This window comes from Lagopus leucura, unplaced genomic scaffold (assembly GCF_019238085.1).
Source record: "Lagopus leucura isolate 7727_CA_CO unplaced genomic scaffold, USGS_WTPT01 Super-Scaffold_100012, whole genome shotgun sequence".
Taxonomy (NCBI): domain Eukaryota; kingdom Metazoa; phylum Chordata; class Aves; order Galliformes; family Phasianidae; genus Lagopus; species Lagopus leucura.
The window spans coordinates 3,354,162-3,368,361 of NW_024962267.1; the positions used below are offsets into that span (position 1 = coordinate 3,354,162).

The 14,200-nt window shown below is 38.2% G+C and overlaps 2 protein-coding genes across 8 annotated transcripts in view; one reads left to right on the plus strand and one right to left on the minus strand.

Moving 5' to 3' along the window:
- Nucleotides 1–14,200, minus strand: part of FASTKD1 (FAST kinase domains 1) — a 38,510-nt gene that overhangs the window by 10,673 nt on the left and 13,637 nt on the right. For 4 of the 7 annotated variants that reach the window (XM_042874415.1, XM_042874412.1, XM_042874414.1 and 1 more), the window contains exons 11-15: nucleotides 14,026–14,157; nucleotides 12,927–13,040; nucleotides 12,490–12,631; nucleotides 11,372–11,486; nucleotides 8,100–10,383 (exon numbers count right to left, since the gene is read on the minus strand). In XM_042874415.1, the coding sequence (XP_042730349.1) occupies nucleotides 10,294–10,383; nucleotides 11,372–11,486; nucleotides 12,490–12,631; nucleotides 12,927–13,040; nucleotides 14,026–14,157 (593 nt within the window). In that variant the 3' untranslated portion in view covers nucleotides 8,100–10,293. Of the gene's footprint in view, nucleotides 1–4,454; nucleotides 4,618–8,099; nucleotides 10,384–11,371; nucleotides 11,487–12,489; nucleotides 12,632–12,926; nucleotides 13,041–14,025; nucleotides 14,158–14,200 lie in introns of those variants that run through there. The other 3 variants (XM_042874418.1, XM_042874417.1, XR_006179571.1) reach the window with 3 other exon arrangements.
- On the plus strand, nucleotides 240–8,308 carry KLHL41 (kelch like family member 41). The gene is made up of 6 exons (XM_042874421.1): nucleotides 240–1,437; nucleotides 3,892–4,049; nucleotides 4,140–4,247; nucleotides 4,902–5,087; nucleotides 6,138–6,284; nucleotides 7,361–8,308. Exons 1-6 carry the CDS (start codon nucleotides 328–330, stop codon nucleotides 7,470–7,472), a joined length of 1,821 nt encoding a protein of 606 aa, XP_042730355.1. The 5' UTR covers nucleotides 240–327; the 3' UTR covers nucleotides 7,473–8,308.

Genomic DNA, 14,200 nt, shown 5'->3' on the forward strand with positions numbered 1-14,200 from the left:
CTTGCTCATGTCATGTAATTTCTTACATTGCAAGTAATCTCTCTGATTAAATATGGAGAGTGATGGCAAAACCTGACCATAGTGACTAAAAGCAACAGTTGCTTCTTTCAGTCTTTGACAGCTGTGAGAACAACTCTTTATTTTTTTCCAAACCATGCATCCTAAATTCCAACCTGTAAGACTAGGTACCTATATTTAGCTACTGAGATTAAGTTGCAGAGGCTTCAGGCAGGGCAAAGCACATTGGTCTGTCTTTTTTACAGACAGACATTTGGGCAGACAACAGCTAAAGCTTTCTGCTCCCTCCCTTCCCCAAGTATTTGCAAAATGGATTCCCAAAGGGAACTCACTGAAGAACTCAGACTCTACCAATCCACCCTTCTTCAGGATGGCCTCAAAGAACTCCTGGAAGAGAAAAAATTTGTAGATTGCTCCCTAAAAGCTGGTGACAGAAGTCTGCCTTGCCACAGATTGATTCTGTCAGCATGTAGCCCTTATTTTCGTGAGTATTTCTTATCTGAGCAAAATGAAGAGAAAAAGAAGGAGGTGGTTCTAGATAACGTAGATCCCAACATCCTGGATATGATTGTCAAATACCTTTATTCAGCAACTATTGATCTTAATGATTCTAACGTGCAAGATATTTTTGCCTTGGCCAGTCGCTTCCAGATCCCTTCTGTATTCACCGTGTGTGTCTCCTATCTTCAGAAGAGGCTTGCTGTCGGTAACTGTCTGGCTATCCTTCGATTAGGTGTTTTGCTTGATTGCCCAAGACTTGCATTTTCTGCTCGTGATTTTGTCTCAGATCATTTTGTGCAGATCTGCAAAGAAGAGGACTTCCTGCAGCTTGCACCAAATGAACTTATCTCAGTTATTTCACCTGACAGCTTAAACGTAGAGAAGGAAGAACTGGTATTTGAAGCAGTAATGAGATGGGTTCGGTCAGACAAGGAGAACAGAGTAAAGAGCCTAGGAGAAGTTTTTGACTGCATACGTTTTCGTCTTATGCCAGAAAAATATTTCAAAGAACATGTTGAGAAGGACGATATAATTAAAAGCAACTCAGATATTCAGAAAAAAGTAAAGATTATTAAGGATGCTTTTGCTGGAAAACTGCCTGACTCTAGCACAAATAAAGAAAAGTCAAACAAAGGGGAAGTAAATGGTGATGTGGGAGATGAAGATTTACTGCCGGGCTACCTAAATGACCTTCCCAGGCACGGCATGTTTGTCAAAGACCTAATTCTTCTGGTTAATGACACTGCTGCGGTAGCTTATGATCCTCTCGAAAATGAATGCTATCTGGCAGCCCTGGCAGAACAGATTCCCAGAAACCATTCCAGTATAGTCACCAAACAAAATCAGGTCTACGTTGTTGGAGGACTGTATGTGGAAGAGGAGAACAAAGATCAGCCTTTCCAATCCTACTTCTTCCAGGTATAAGCTTTGTAATTATTGGTGTGGTAAGTGCTTTATAAGAGTTATTATTAGGTTTATTAGAATTTGTGCAAGTGAGTTGTCAAGTCTCTGTATGGTCAGTGGAGAGTAGTTCCAATAGCTCTTCCTGTCTCATAAATTAAACAAAGGGACTTGTATCTTCTCTTACAAGATCAAACCCAGGGTGAGATCTCAAGAAAGAGTAACTTGTATATAGATATAATGTTTGTCTTGTGTATGAAATATCTTTATGACACATTAATATCTTTATTTTAAAAGTCACTTTTTCACTAAAATTTCACAAGTCCTTTTGTCACATTTAGATCTGAAAATCTAAGGGCATTCTAAAACATAATTTATTGGTAGAAGGTTGTTCTCCTGGCAAACTGTCAATGTCAGTATACTAACTACCATGTTTCAACTGAGTGCAAAGTTTTAATGTGTATAAATCTTTATAAATTTAAAGCCAGTTAATACAAACTAACTTCCATGACATATTTCAGAAAAGCAGCAAAATAACAATTTGGCATGCATACATTGGAAACGAATTCTGTTGTATATTTAGTTATCTGTCTACATCCTGTCTTTTAATGTTTAAATGATCTTATACAGCGTGCTACTGGCCATGATCTGTTTTTAGGCACATTGACCTGAATGTAGAAGTAGATCCTCTGACAATATGAAGCAAAACAGCAATAGTGATAGGATTCTAAAGCCTTCAGAGATCTAAAAATGAAAATACCGAGTGTTTATAGCACTATGGTTACTGATTTCGCAGACCATGAAAGAGCTGGTTCCAAAAATTTCTTATAGCTGTGAGAGGAAAGTCATTTTGCTGAGAGGGGGATTAGCACTATTTCATTTTTCTTTATGAAAATGCTAATCAGTGAAGTGCAGAACTTGTTGCAGCTATATTCTTCCAATAGCTATACCACATTGATGTATTTTTGTATGTAATCCAGAGCTGAATAATGAGGCTACTAGATAGGGGCCTCTGAAAAACTAAACTTCAAGAGGGATACTAAAAATTGATTAAATGCTCAGAATGCTACTTTATATGTCTAAATTAATAGCCTGAAATCCTGCTTCCTCACTTGTCATCTTCCAGGTTCCTCATTGCCATTACTGCATATAGTTAAAATACTTTTCTGCGTTACTCATCTGGCTGCTCCCTGAAAAATGTTAATATGGTGCCATACCACATTGACTTCCTAATGGTCCTTTCTCTGCTAGTAATGCACCTGTTACTCTGTTATTACAACCTGTTACCATTTGTTTTTATAGCTGGTAACCTAGGACAAAACCAGGCTGCCAATGGCTCAAAAATGCAGGACTAATTGTTTATTGCTCTATCATCTGTGCAGATGTTATCTTCAAGACTGATACAGAAAGCAGGCTGCCATCTGTGACCTGCATGTTTTGACCTCTTCACCCGAATCTAGCTCCTGGGGCAACACAGCCTTGAACTACACTTCACCATTGCTGTAGAACTAGTTCAATAGGAGTGGTCCATCAAATCTGGGAGATGCATTTTATATTGACTATGGAACACACTTCTAGAAAAAGAATGTCACTGAGCTAAAGCCAGATCTGATTGCTTTGACTGAACTTTTTCTCACTTTACATCAAATGCACTTACACTCATGCCAACTCAGATTTTACCTTTCCTGCCTGTGCATTATCAACCAAATCTATATGCAGTAGAAAAGAAAAAATACCACATGCTAGGGAACATTCAGATTGAATGTTAAATTCTTAGATATTAAAAATAATATTAAAAAATATTCTTAGATATTTAAAAAAAAAAAAAGTACTCCAGTTCTATGAAAATAATGTTCTGCTGTTTTGTTTTGTTTTCTTTTTCCCTCCTGCGGCTTTTCTTTTGGTGTTTTCATCTCAATATATCTTAGAAGTATTTCAGTAGTGAAAATGCTTATCAAGATGTCTCAGGAACTTTTGCAGCTATCTGTGATGAAACATCACCTCTTTTGCTCTGGGGATTGCACAAGAAACATCTGTACCACTTGCTGCATAATGCTTCGAGATTGTTAATAATGTCTGGCATCTCTCACTGTAGTAATTAGCAAAACGTGCTCAGTGTGGAGTTGTGGAATGGCAGAGGCATTTGCTTCCTTCAGAGAGGAAGAATTAAACATTCTTTCCAACACAGAGTGTGGAACTTTAAACAAAGAAGAACTTAAAAAAGCAAAGAAACTCTGTGAGGAATGAGGGTGAGCAGGTGCAAAGAAGGGCTGTGTAGCATTTGCTGGGTGCTAGTGTCATGATGCATGGGTGGGTAAAAATTACCATTCAATAGCTGCACCAAGGGAGGGATAGCTTGTTCAGGTGAGCAGCCGAGCTGTTGAGATACCGAGTGAGATATGTGGAACAGTTTTGTCATGTGAGTTTTTACTACTTGCCTCTGATAACACTTCTGTTGTGGTGCTGTTTCAGCTGGATAGCGTTGCTGGAGAGTGGGTTGCCCTTCCTCCACTGCCGTCAGCCAGGTGCCTCTTCGGGCTGGGAGAGTCAGACGACAAGATCTATGTAATTGCAGGCAAGGACCTTCGCAATGAGGAGTCTCTAGATTCAGTTTTGTGCTATGACCCTGTGTATGTTTAAAATTTAATTCTGCCCAACGAGGACATCTATGCAGCCCATTGTTAACTGAAGGAGCCTAACAGCAGTATTCTTTGTTCCAGGGCAATGAAATGGGGTGAGATCAAAAAACTACCCATCAAAGTATATGGCCATGCTACCATCTCAAACAATGGATTGATATATTGTCTCGGTGGAAAAACTGATGATAAGTAAGTCTATAAGTCTTTTCATGATTATTTAGAACATTATTTGGTTGGTCCTTTATAGATTTTATGCTCCCACTCAGAAATTAGGCTGTCCACTTTTACATCTCCACATTAAATTTACCAGCAGTTTGGCAGAAGGCAGCACGTTATAGTCTACAGGCTTTTTCTCAGTAAGGTAAAACTGCATGTAAGTTGTAATCTCTAATCGTTGTTTTAGCCATTTTACTTACTTCCAAGGGAAATAGCAAACATCTTCATCACGGTTATGAGAATCATCTTTATATTTCCTTCCAGATAGAAATGCTTAAATACCAAAGAACTACTCTATCAGCTCTTGTTTTTTTTTTTTCCTCATCTGTAGTGCCTTTTATACCTAAATGTGTGTGACAAAAACAAAACAAAAAAAACCAATGCTTTTACTGTTACTCAGTGTGTGGTGGTTATTTTCTTCAAGCAAGTGAATATTTTAAGTAGAACATGATGTGACAAGTGCTTTTTAGACCTGTCCTGTCTATCCCCAGGTCGGATATGAGAGAGGACCTCATGGAGAGGAAGAGAGGCACAAAACATAAGCACGCACAAACTGCCTCAACTAGGTCTCACTTGGAAGAAGCCAAAGTTCATTAAAAAGATCACAGTTTTCCTTTTTCTCCCCAGGAAATGTACTAATAGAGTATTTGTATACAATCCAAAGAAAGGAGACTGGAGAGACCTGGCTCCAATGAAAGTGGCTCGCTCAATGTTTGGAACAGCCATCCATAAAGGCAAGATTTTCATTGCCGGTGGTGTCACTGAAGAAGGCCTTACTTCATCTGTTGAAGCTTTTGATCTGACCACAAATAAGTGAGTACAATGCTCAAGCTGTTTTTAAGCAAATGTTTTAGCATCTAAAATCATCATTAAAAATCTTGAGATGGTCACAAAGGTGTTCAGAAGTTGATATTAGAATAAAATTATCAAAACTTCATTATGATACCTTTTAACTTTTCAGAGGTCCTTAATGTACTTATTAATGTAAGTACTTAAGTAGTAAATAAACACAGTTGGCTGTGATATCTACAGTGATGCGTGGCATTGCATACATCAACCTCACAACACAAACTAAATTTCAAGACCTACTTTAAAAAGACCAAAAAAACCTACTAACAGCATTTGACAATAGAAAAATGAATTATCCAAGTAATTCTTTAAGTTAACTTTGGACTCTATATATTGTATAGAAATCAACTGAAAGTAAAGGTAATTTTGTTATCATTATGTTTGGTGCGTTCTCACTCTTCCATTGTTGAGACAGGTGCAACCTGTGGTCAGAAAACATCTGCAGGCTATTGTCCTCGTTTACTGTTCTGTTATAGACAAATCACATGAGTGTAAGAAGCAAATCAGCTCACTAGTTTTGATGTTAGCATTGTCTCAAAGTGAGATTTCTGTATGTTTTGTATGTTCCTATCTGTGACTTGGAAGAATATTTGAAATTATCTTAATGAGCTCTATTAATTTATTCACTTATTACTCAAATTACTGCCACTTGAAATGAAAATTCATTTTGGAAACTACAGGGTGAAAAATGAGCAATAGGGGAAGAGACATAACAACTACACAAAGCTTATCAGTGATGGTGGGAAGAGGAGACCTGTAAGAACTGCTCTCTGGATGGAGATAGATATAATTCCATCGTACCAAGACTTGCATTCCTGCATGAAGTTCCTGCAAGGATGGAGAAACAAACTCACTGATGACTGATCTCAGCAGTTTTTCCTTTTACTAATCAGTTTCATTCAGGCAGTCCTCAAAAACATCATTTATGTTACCCGGAGCTGTATTTTGGTGCTATCCATTTAGTAAATTTCACTTGTATTTGACATGTATGTTTTTCTTTTTATCCATCTTCAGGTGGGAGATTGTGCCTGAATTTCCCCAGGAGCGAAGTTCTATCAGTTTAGTCAACTTAAGTGGATCTTTGTATGCTATTGGAGGTTTTGCAATGATTCAGCTCGAATCTAAAGAATTTGCACCCAGTGAAGTCACTGACATATGGAAGTAAGCTTAACTTTAATCATAACTTCCTAATAGAAAGCTCTATTGAACAGTGATGTTTGTACACAATGGGGAGTAACAGTAATAGTACATTTACCTTCAGAAATGAACTGTAACACAGATTGGAAAGACTTGTTAACAAATAAAAATGTTTGTCGGAAAGTGACACATGCAAGATTTGGATATAATGACTATTTCAATCTACTAATGTTCAGCCTGGAGAAGAGAAGTCTGAGGAGACCTGAGAGCAGCCAAAAAAAAAAAAAAATAGAGAGAAAGAGAGGAGACAGACATTTAGATTGGACATTAGAAGTTTTTTTAACAATAATGGTGGCAAGGGCATTGTAACAGGTGGCCCAGATATGTGGAAGCCCCATCTTTACAGATCTTCGAGGTCATGCTGGATGGAGCTCTCAGCAGCTGTAGGTGTCCCTATTCATTGGAAAAGAGTTGGGCTAGGTGGCCTTTAAGGGTCCCTTCCAACTAAACAATTCTGTGACACGGTAAAAGAGTAAGTGGCTGTCTGTTGGCAGGTTTAGCCTTTTAGGTGTGCCATAAAAACATTCTGGTTTATGACATTTTTATGCAATAAAGTCTACATGTACAGAAAGGTTTGTACATATGTATTAATAAGCCAGATGAGTAATTGTTCTGAGAAAAGTCAGAAGTCTTGTAGACTTACTTATTTATGTCACAGTAGAAGTGATGAAACATTGTGTCTCTACTGTGACTCTTCCATTACTGTGGTAGACTGAAGAGTATTAAATGGCAAAATCATAGACAGAATGCCCATAAAAACCACTTCCATATGTAAAACTTGAAAAAAATTTAGAAGGGACCTGCAGGAGTGGGAGACTTCTATAGGAGAAGTGAAGTTTGAAACAGGCCACAATGAGATTTAGGGTTCAGGAAAAAGTCAACCCACCTAGAAATGAATGTCTTTCTCTTCAGTTCTAGAGAACAAAAGCAGCTTTTCATAGCAATGCTCAGCACAAGGTTGCTACAAGCCTTTGGAACCTGCGGATTATTCTCCTTTTCTTAGACAAAGCTACATTTTGACCTTATTTTCTTAAATGCAGGTATGATGATGAAAAGAAGGAATGGATTGGCATACTGAAAGAGATCCGATATGCGACTGGAGCTTCCTGCTTGGCTACACGTTTAAATCTCTTCAAGCTGTCGAAGCTGTAAACAAAATGCTGAAAAATTCGATATGATGCAGGAGTTTTCATAGGCTCTTCTGAATTTGTTGCATGAAAACATCTCCAGACTGTTCAGAGTTTTGTAGCGGCATACTAGTTATACTGTTAACTGTTAAACAGTTCATCTGTCTATCCAAGTCTTAAGGTATTTACCAGCCAATCAATAAGAAGCGAATTTTTGCTAACCTTTAAAATCCTGAAGAATTCTAATTAATGTTATTAGAATAAATGAAGACTTCTACTCCATGGAAAATAGAACTGGTTAAATATCCTTACTCTCAGTCCAGAAATCTGAATCTGTTGATCTGAAAACAGTGCTCAAAAATGAATGGATTAAGTTAAATACAACTACTAGGTGCTGATTTTATTCTAACCAGCTGTTTGTACAGCCTGATTTCTCCCTTCAACAGTGTAAGCAACTCCTGCATTCTTTAGTCATTTTGAAAATATTTTCAGTGGAGCCTTCTAAAAAATAATTAATTTAGCCTGGAATTGAAGTGCATATTGAAAACAGAAGCACTTAGCCAGAGTAGGCAGCTGTGAGGAAAAAAAGAGAATTTCATAGGGGTAATAGCTTTGCCTATTATGTTTTGGTTTCTCATGACAAGGATTTCCATTTTTTTTTATGCTTTTGTATTTATTTCCAAAGCAAATATTTAATGGTAAGTTTTCTCAGAGATCCGAGGCCATTAACAAGCATTCATGGAAAAATGCTAGAACAACTGCACGAGTAAGCACCTACCTAAGAAATAATTGATGCATTTTAATGTTTAAACTCCTAACTAGTAATGATTAAACTTCGTTTTTAATGCTGTTAAAATATCACATGATGGTGTCTTATATTTTGTGTAGATACACTTTCTGAATCCACTTTTAGTCAGTTTTAATCCTCTCTACAGTGTGAGTACCCATAATTTATCCATACATAACTTGAATCTACCTGAACTGCAAAGTCCATCTCAAGCCCATGGCCATCCCTGCATGATCACTTCATCTACAGCCACTGTCACGTTTACATTCTCCAGCTGCTACACAATGCCCTCCTGTACAGAAGCAAGGTCACAGAACAGCACTCTGACTTGGAGGTCACCTTCTACTATCCTAACTTATATAATTATCTTCTCCATTTTACACAAAATATCATGTGCATACAGTCCTTCTATATACTATGCATTCAGTGGCACTTCCCCAAAGCACTCTTCTACGACAGCCCTTTTCAGCCCTTGTCAGTTTGATCAGAAGCACCATCACCATAAGCAGACAAGCATCTAGTGGTGCTCTCAGTCATTCCACATAGGAGGATTGCCTCAGCAGAACAGTGCAGCTTTGGTCAGTTCTGTCTATTTTTCCTGGCTTTTCATCACTGCATTCATTTGGATTCAGACAATAAAAAATATACTCTTCTTACCAAGGTTTTTGAACCAAAAAAAACCAAAGCAAGGTGCACAATGGTCAATTCAGAAATGTAGATGCTTGCTTTGCCCAAGCTTCAAAGCACATAGTAAAAAGAATGTCTATTGCTTCTCTAAAAACACAAGAAATGCAGGCGTGTTGTATATGTGAAACAAGGGCATAACTTGCAGTCATTGTGAGTTAGTAGGAACTATAGCCAAACATGGCTGCTTCTGAAAATAGGCTGATCTGCAATAGTATAACCACCCTACAGTTTATTACTTAGCAATTAACGTTCTCCTGGCTATTCCACTTTTTCCTTCCACGTTCCAGTATCTTCTAGCTCTCAACAAAACCCTAGTTCTACGTGATCATAGGGAGCTGGTAATGCAACTGGCTGATGGTTTTGAAACACCACAAATAAAGCAATTTCACCACTGGTAACCAAGGTAATATTTATGACTCTCTGAAGACTTTTCTTAGTCTCAATTTCTGGTTTCAGTTTTCTGCCTTATTTTGCTGTTTTGTGCACTCTTATTTACAGGACAGGCAGCTTATATAGATTAATTTTGTTTTATTACTATTAGAAAGGAGTGGTCCAACTGATAATTACAAACATTTTCACAAATTATCCAGTCACTGATAGGTACTTGTGTCTGACACAAACAGTACTTCCTCCTCATCCCTCAGTTATCCTTTCCAAGTTGAACTGGACTGCAGGTGTTAATGGGTGACTGCCAGACCTCTCGAGCTACTTTACCTTTCAGGTTTGTGAAGGCATTCCAAAGGATTCAAGCCTTCTTTTGTATATGCTGTATCACAGGGTAGAAAAAGCAAGCAGCTGGAGGTTCCTCACTGCACCACACCCTCCCCTGACATTGTCACCCACGTTCTCTGTGCTCTAGAAGATGAAAACAGAATGGCTGTAATAGCAGTCCTATTCTTAGTAAATCTACATTTCACTTTGTTAGTTTCACAGTACAGAGAGACTGTGTTTGATCCCTATTGCTCATTTTGTCACATGCTGGAGGACAGACATAGTTTCCACTCTATTTGCTACCTCCTCTTCTGTAGTCAGTATTTCCAACTCTTTCTTTGGACAGTTTAATATCTGGTCAAATCTCAGTAGGTAATAATGCAGTTGTATGGCAAAACTGTCACGGACCCATATACTTAAATAATAGCTTCCAGAAATGGGAGCTTTTATGCATCTCAATCACATCTTCGTAGCGTATTGTGACCAGCCTTTTACAACCCCTAACAAATGTAGGATCCAGTCTCATGACAGCCACTGCCCTATGGCAAGACTTAGTCCAGCTAACTCACAGAGAAATTTTGGCGTGTATTCCTGGGTTACAAGAAGTTTAACGTTATACAAAGTATATTAAAAAAATTTACTTGTAATTACATCTTCGGTATCACTGAGCTTCGTACAGACGTTTTCTCAGATACTCAAGCTGCTCAGGTTTTGTGGACAGAGCCATAGAATTCCATTCAAAGTGAGGAATCTGTAGAACAAAGTCACACAAACTTAGTGCTAATGTTGCCTGACACAAGTCACAGTCTCACAGCACAGAAAGGATCTACTGTTCTCCACATTAAAATATTTTATCACACATGCCCTTCTGTCAGTTTGCTTCCACAAAGTAGTAGTTGCAGAGATGAAAAGCAGATACCCATACAATACAGGCTATGACAACTCCATTACCCCATCTTTCACCTGAGGTATTTTGAAACCCATTAAGAGAGAAAAACCCATGGTCAACAGTTTGCAGTGCTGAAGTATCAAACTGAAATGGTGTGTCAGTAGCCCAACATTTAATCTCAGGGCAACACAAGAAAAGATGTTTATTTTGTCTGGGATAAAAAAACAAACAAACAAAAAATAAAACCCAAATTAAAAAAAAAAAAAAAAAGCTTAAGCTTATAGAAGACTCCCAGTTAAAATCAGAGTAGGTGATATAAGTATTGATATATCTATACGGGAGAATCAGTATTCATCACGAGCCCCCTAATATGTCTGTGCTCCTGAGTGGGAATTTACACTGGTCACTAGCTTTGCAGTCACAGTACTGTCACTCCACAACCAGCCAGCCTCCACCACCCTCTTTAAGCTGCCATAACTGGCTCTGAGTGTGCAATGAGTGTGCATTCAATTTTTTCTCATATGAAAATCTTTGCTGAATTGAACTGAAACTCTTGTTTCATATTTTCTCATTTACTCAGGCGATGTTCAGATTGCTAGTTTGCCTGCACTGAGGTAACACTAAGACTTCTTGACTCTATTTTTTCTGCAGCTGCTGTCAGAGATGTTAAGTTCTACTAAGTCTACAAATTGCTAGAAATTACTCCTCAAAATTCAAAAATTGCTCTCACTCAGTAGGTGCTTTTAGCTATCAGATGAAAACTGTCTTTAAAGCTGTTGGAAGGAAAATCCATCAATCTGCACTATCAACACAACTCAACAGAAGATATAAAATATTGTTGGGTACTCACCTGAATGACCCAATACCCCAGAATTTCCAGGTGTCGTTTTTTCAAGGCAGGTTCTCCTTTCAGGTGGCGTGAATCTTTACTAAAAGCTTTCGAATCGAGAAATTCCAAAGCAATTCTGCAAACAAACCAACAGAAAAATTTATTTACTTTCAGATAAAGTAAAATTTCTAGCTCAGCACTGACAGTTGCAGGAAGACTTGTGCTAGATAAATCTAACAGTTCATAGCAGAAGGAAGTTAAACAACTCCCTAAAGGTAGACAAAATGTTTTTCTTACATTTATTTGGAGATACTTGAACTTTAGGAAGAGCACTTCTTTCTTTCTTCTGCTCTGTTCAAATGGCAAAAGCAGCAACCAGCATTTTCAAGGATTACATTAGAAGAGGTCAGAGTATTCCAGTGTAATAAAATACATATTTCAAGAATCTCTATCTGCTCTATTGTACTGAATTTGGTTGAGGTGGATTTAATTTTCTTCGTAACATCTAACACGGTGCCACGTTTTAGATGGGTAACCAAAAGAGCGTTGATAACATACCTGTGTTTTGTCTGTTCCTACATGCTGCTTACACAGCAGTCAAGACCTTCTGTGTCTCACTCTGCCCCCACAGAATGTAGGCTGGGTTTGGCAAGAGGTTAGGAAGGGACCAGCTGAGACAGCTCACCTCAACTGGCCAAAGCACTATTCCATACCGTGTAACATCATGCTCCTCAATAAACTGGGCTTTTTTTTCCAAATTAGTCATTGTCTGGCAGCTGGCTGCACTTGGTCTGCTGGTGATAAGTGGTTGCATCTCCATCACTTCATTTTTCTTTTATTTAACAAACAAACAAACAAACCTTCTTCACTAATCAAACTGTCTGTATCTCAACCTAAGAGATATTTCTTTTTCCCCTCTCTTTTTTCCCCCCAGATTCTGTTGATGGAAGCTTAGCTGCTGGCTAGGGTCAAACCACTACACACAGAAAGGCTAAATCTAATAAAGTTTCTAGAAAAAGGAACAGAAAAATAAATAGCCCAAGTGTTCCATCCACTATTTAAGACATAAAAAACAAAAAAAAAAAATTGGTCTAAATTTCATCTAAAGCTTGTAGAGTGTAAGAATTCCATGTACTAACCTCTGAGCCCCTTGTGGCAATGCCTTTCTCTCTTCATCCTCGATGTCACGTCTCAAGTGTACTCCCCTCAAATCATCCAGAAGTATATTCTGAGCCATGTAAGAAAGAGGCTTTTTATTTTTATCCAGAATGCATTCAAAATCTGTGAGAAAACATAACAGATGAAAACAGACAGAAAAAGGGAAAATAATTTGTTCAGCATAGTGTTTGCTTCTAGACAAAACTAAGTGACAACCATCATTAGAGGTATCCAACATTTGTACCTGAATTATGCAAAACTGTTAGAAAGTGTATTCTACACAAACTGCCAAAACAGGTATTTCTTATTTGTGGTATCTTGTGGCCTGCAAATAGACAGCCCCAGGGGCTTGCCAGCCTTGGTGGTAATTGTGCTATCAGCAGTCTCCAAAACAATCCTTGAAAGTGGAACTTCTCACCTATTTCATAGTAGTATGGTGTGAGAACAGATACTCTTGCATAATGGCTCCCTCCTAAGATCTCTGCCAGCATTCTGTGAACATGCTGTCGCAGTGGATTTATTTGGCTAATGCCTACGAAGACAAAATAAAGAATTAATTAGTCAAAATACACAACAGCTGAAGTTCTGAAACTTCAGTACCTTGTGACATTGCACTTTTGATAGCCAGCCTACTGAATTAAAGCAGTGATCCTCGGTATTATTCCATCACAATTCAGAGGTCACATCATCATCTTTTGGGTAGAAAGTGACCGGTACCTACTAAGCACAAACTGCAAATCCAGAATTTCCATCCCTGTTTTCCCACAAGCACTTTGGTTGCAAGTTTAATCAATTGAATTTTTTTTAAATTATGATTAGACTGTTAAATAAGTATTTAATAATTTTGCATCCATTGCAGGCATAGTCTGCTGTTATTTCTCCACATGTTGCAGATTGCTTAATACCTTGCTCCATTAAACATCTTCATTCTCACAGATTAGAAAGCAGATTAGTCTGACAGATAGCAAAGCAGAATTAATACCATAAGAATTAACGGAGGAGACATTCTGTTTGCATCAGCTAGACTTCCTGAGATCACTGCTGTCCTGAAAGTTCTCAGCTGCTACATCTATGAGGCTGAACACCTGACCGCTCCATCTCACATCCTTGATGAACCTTAACTCTTTTGAAGATGACAGCAGTTTAGCTTCCTAATGGCTAAATCATCAAAGTGTTCCATTCTGAAAACACAGCATCTCCTCCAGTAGACAACCTCGATGACCTCAATTCTTACACCATCCTCCATGTCATATACACCAGCTGTATTTTGTTTAGATCATATTTCTTACATATAAATACCACCTCTCCAGTATATCGGTTCTCCTGGGAAGAACTGCCTTGCTGTTTTACACCTAGTAAGTGTTCACACTTTCGAAGAACATCGTTTCAGTGTATAATGGCCTTTCTGGGCTTCCATTGTGTGCTAGTGTCAGCCCAGCAGTTTTAGAACGAGTGCCTAGCAGACTGCTGAAAACAGACTATTACAATAACAAGGGCAGCTCTCCTCAACGATTTACCTTTACACGGGACACGCTGGAAATAGTGCTCATGAAACCAAGGGATGTGAAACTCCGGACATTCCAGACAGACTGCTCTGTTCAGTTTCATAAGCCGTGAGCGGACCCTCTGCCTCAAGGTATCAGACAGGACTAAATTAAACAACATAGAAAAAAGTGTGAACTGTAAAGTGAA

What these genes read in the sequence shown, in the direction of transcription:
- KLHL41 (XM_042874421.1), top strand. Translation starts at nt 328, where the DNA reads ATGGATTCCCAAAGGGAACTCACTGAAGAACTCAGACTCTACCAATCC. An exon ending in TTTGATCTGACCACAAATAA is followed by an intron (nt 5,088 to 6,137) that starts GTGAGTACAATG and finishes ATCCATCTTCAG; the next exon opens with GTGGGAGATTGTGCCTGAAT. An exon ending in GAAGTCACTGACATATGGAA is followed by an intron (nt 6,285 to 7,360) that starts GTAAGCTTAACT and finishes TCTTAAATGCAG; the next exon opens with GTATGATGATGAAAAGAAGG.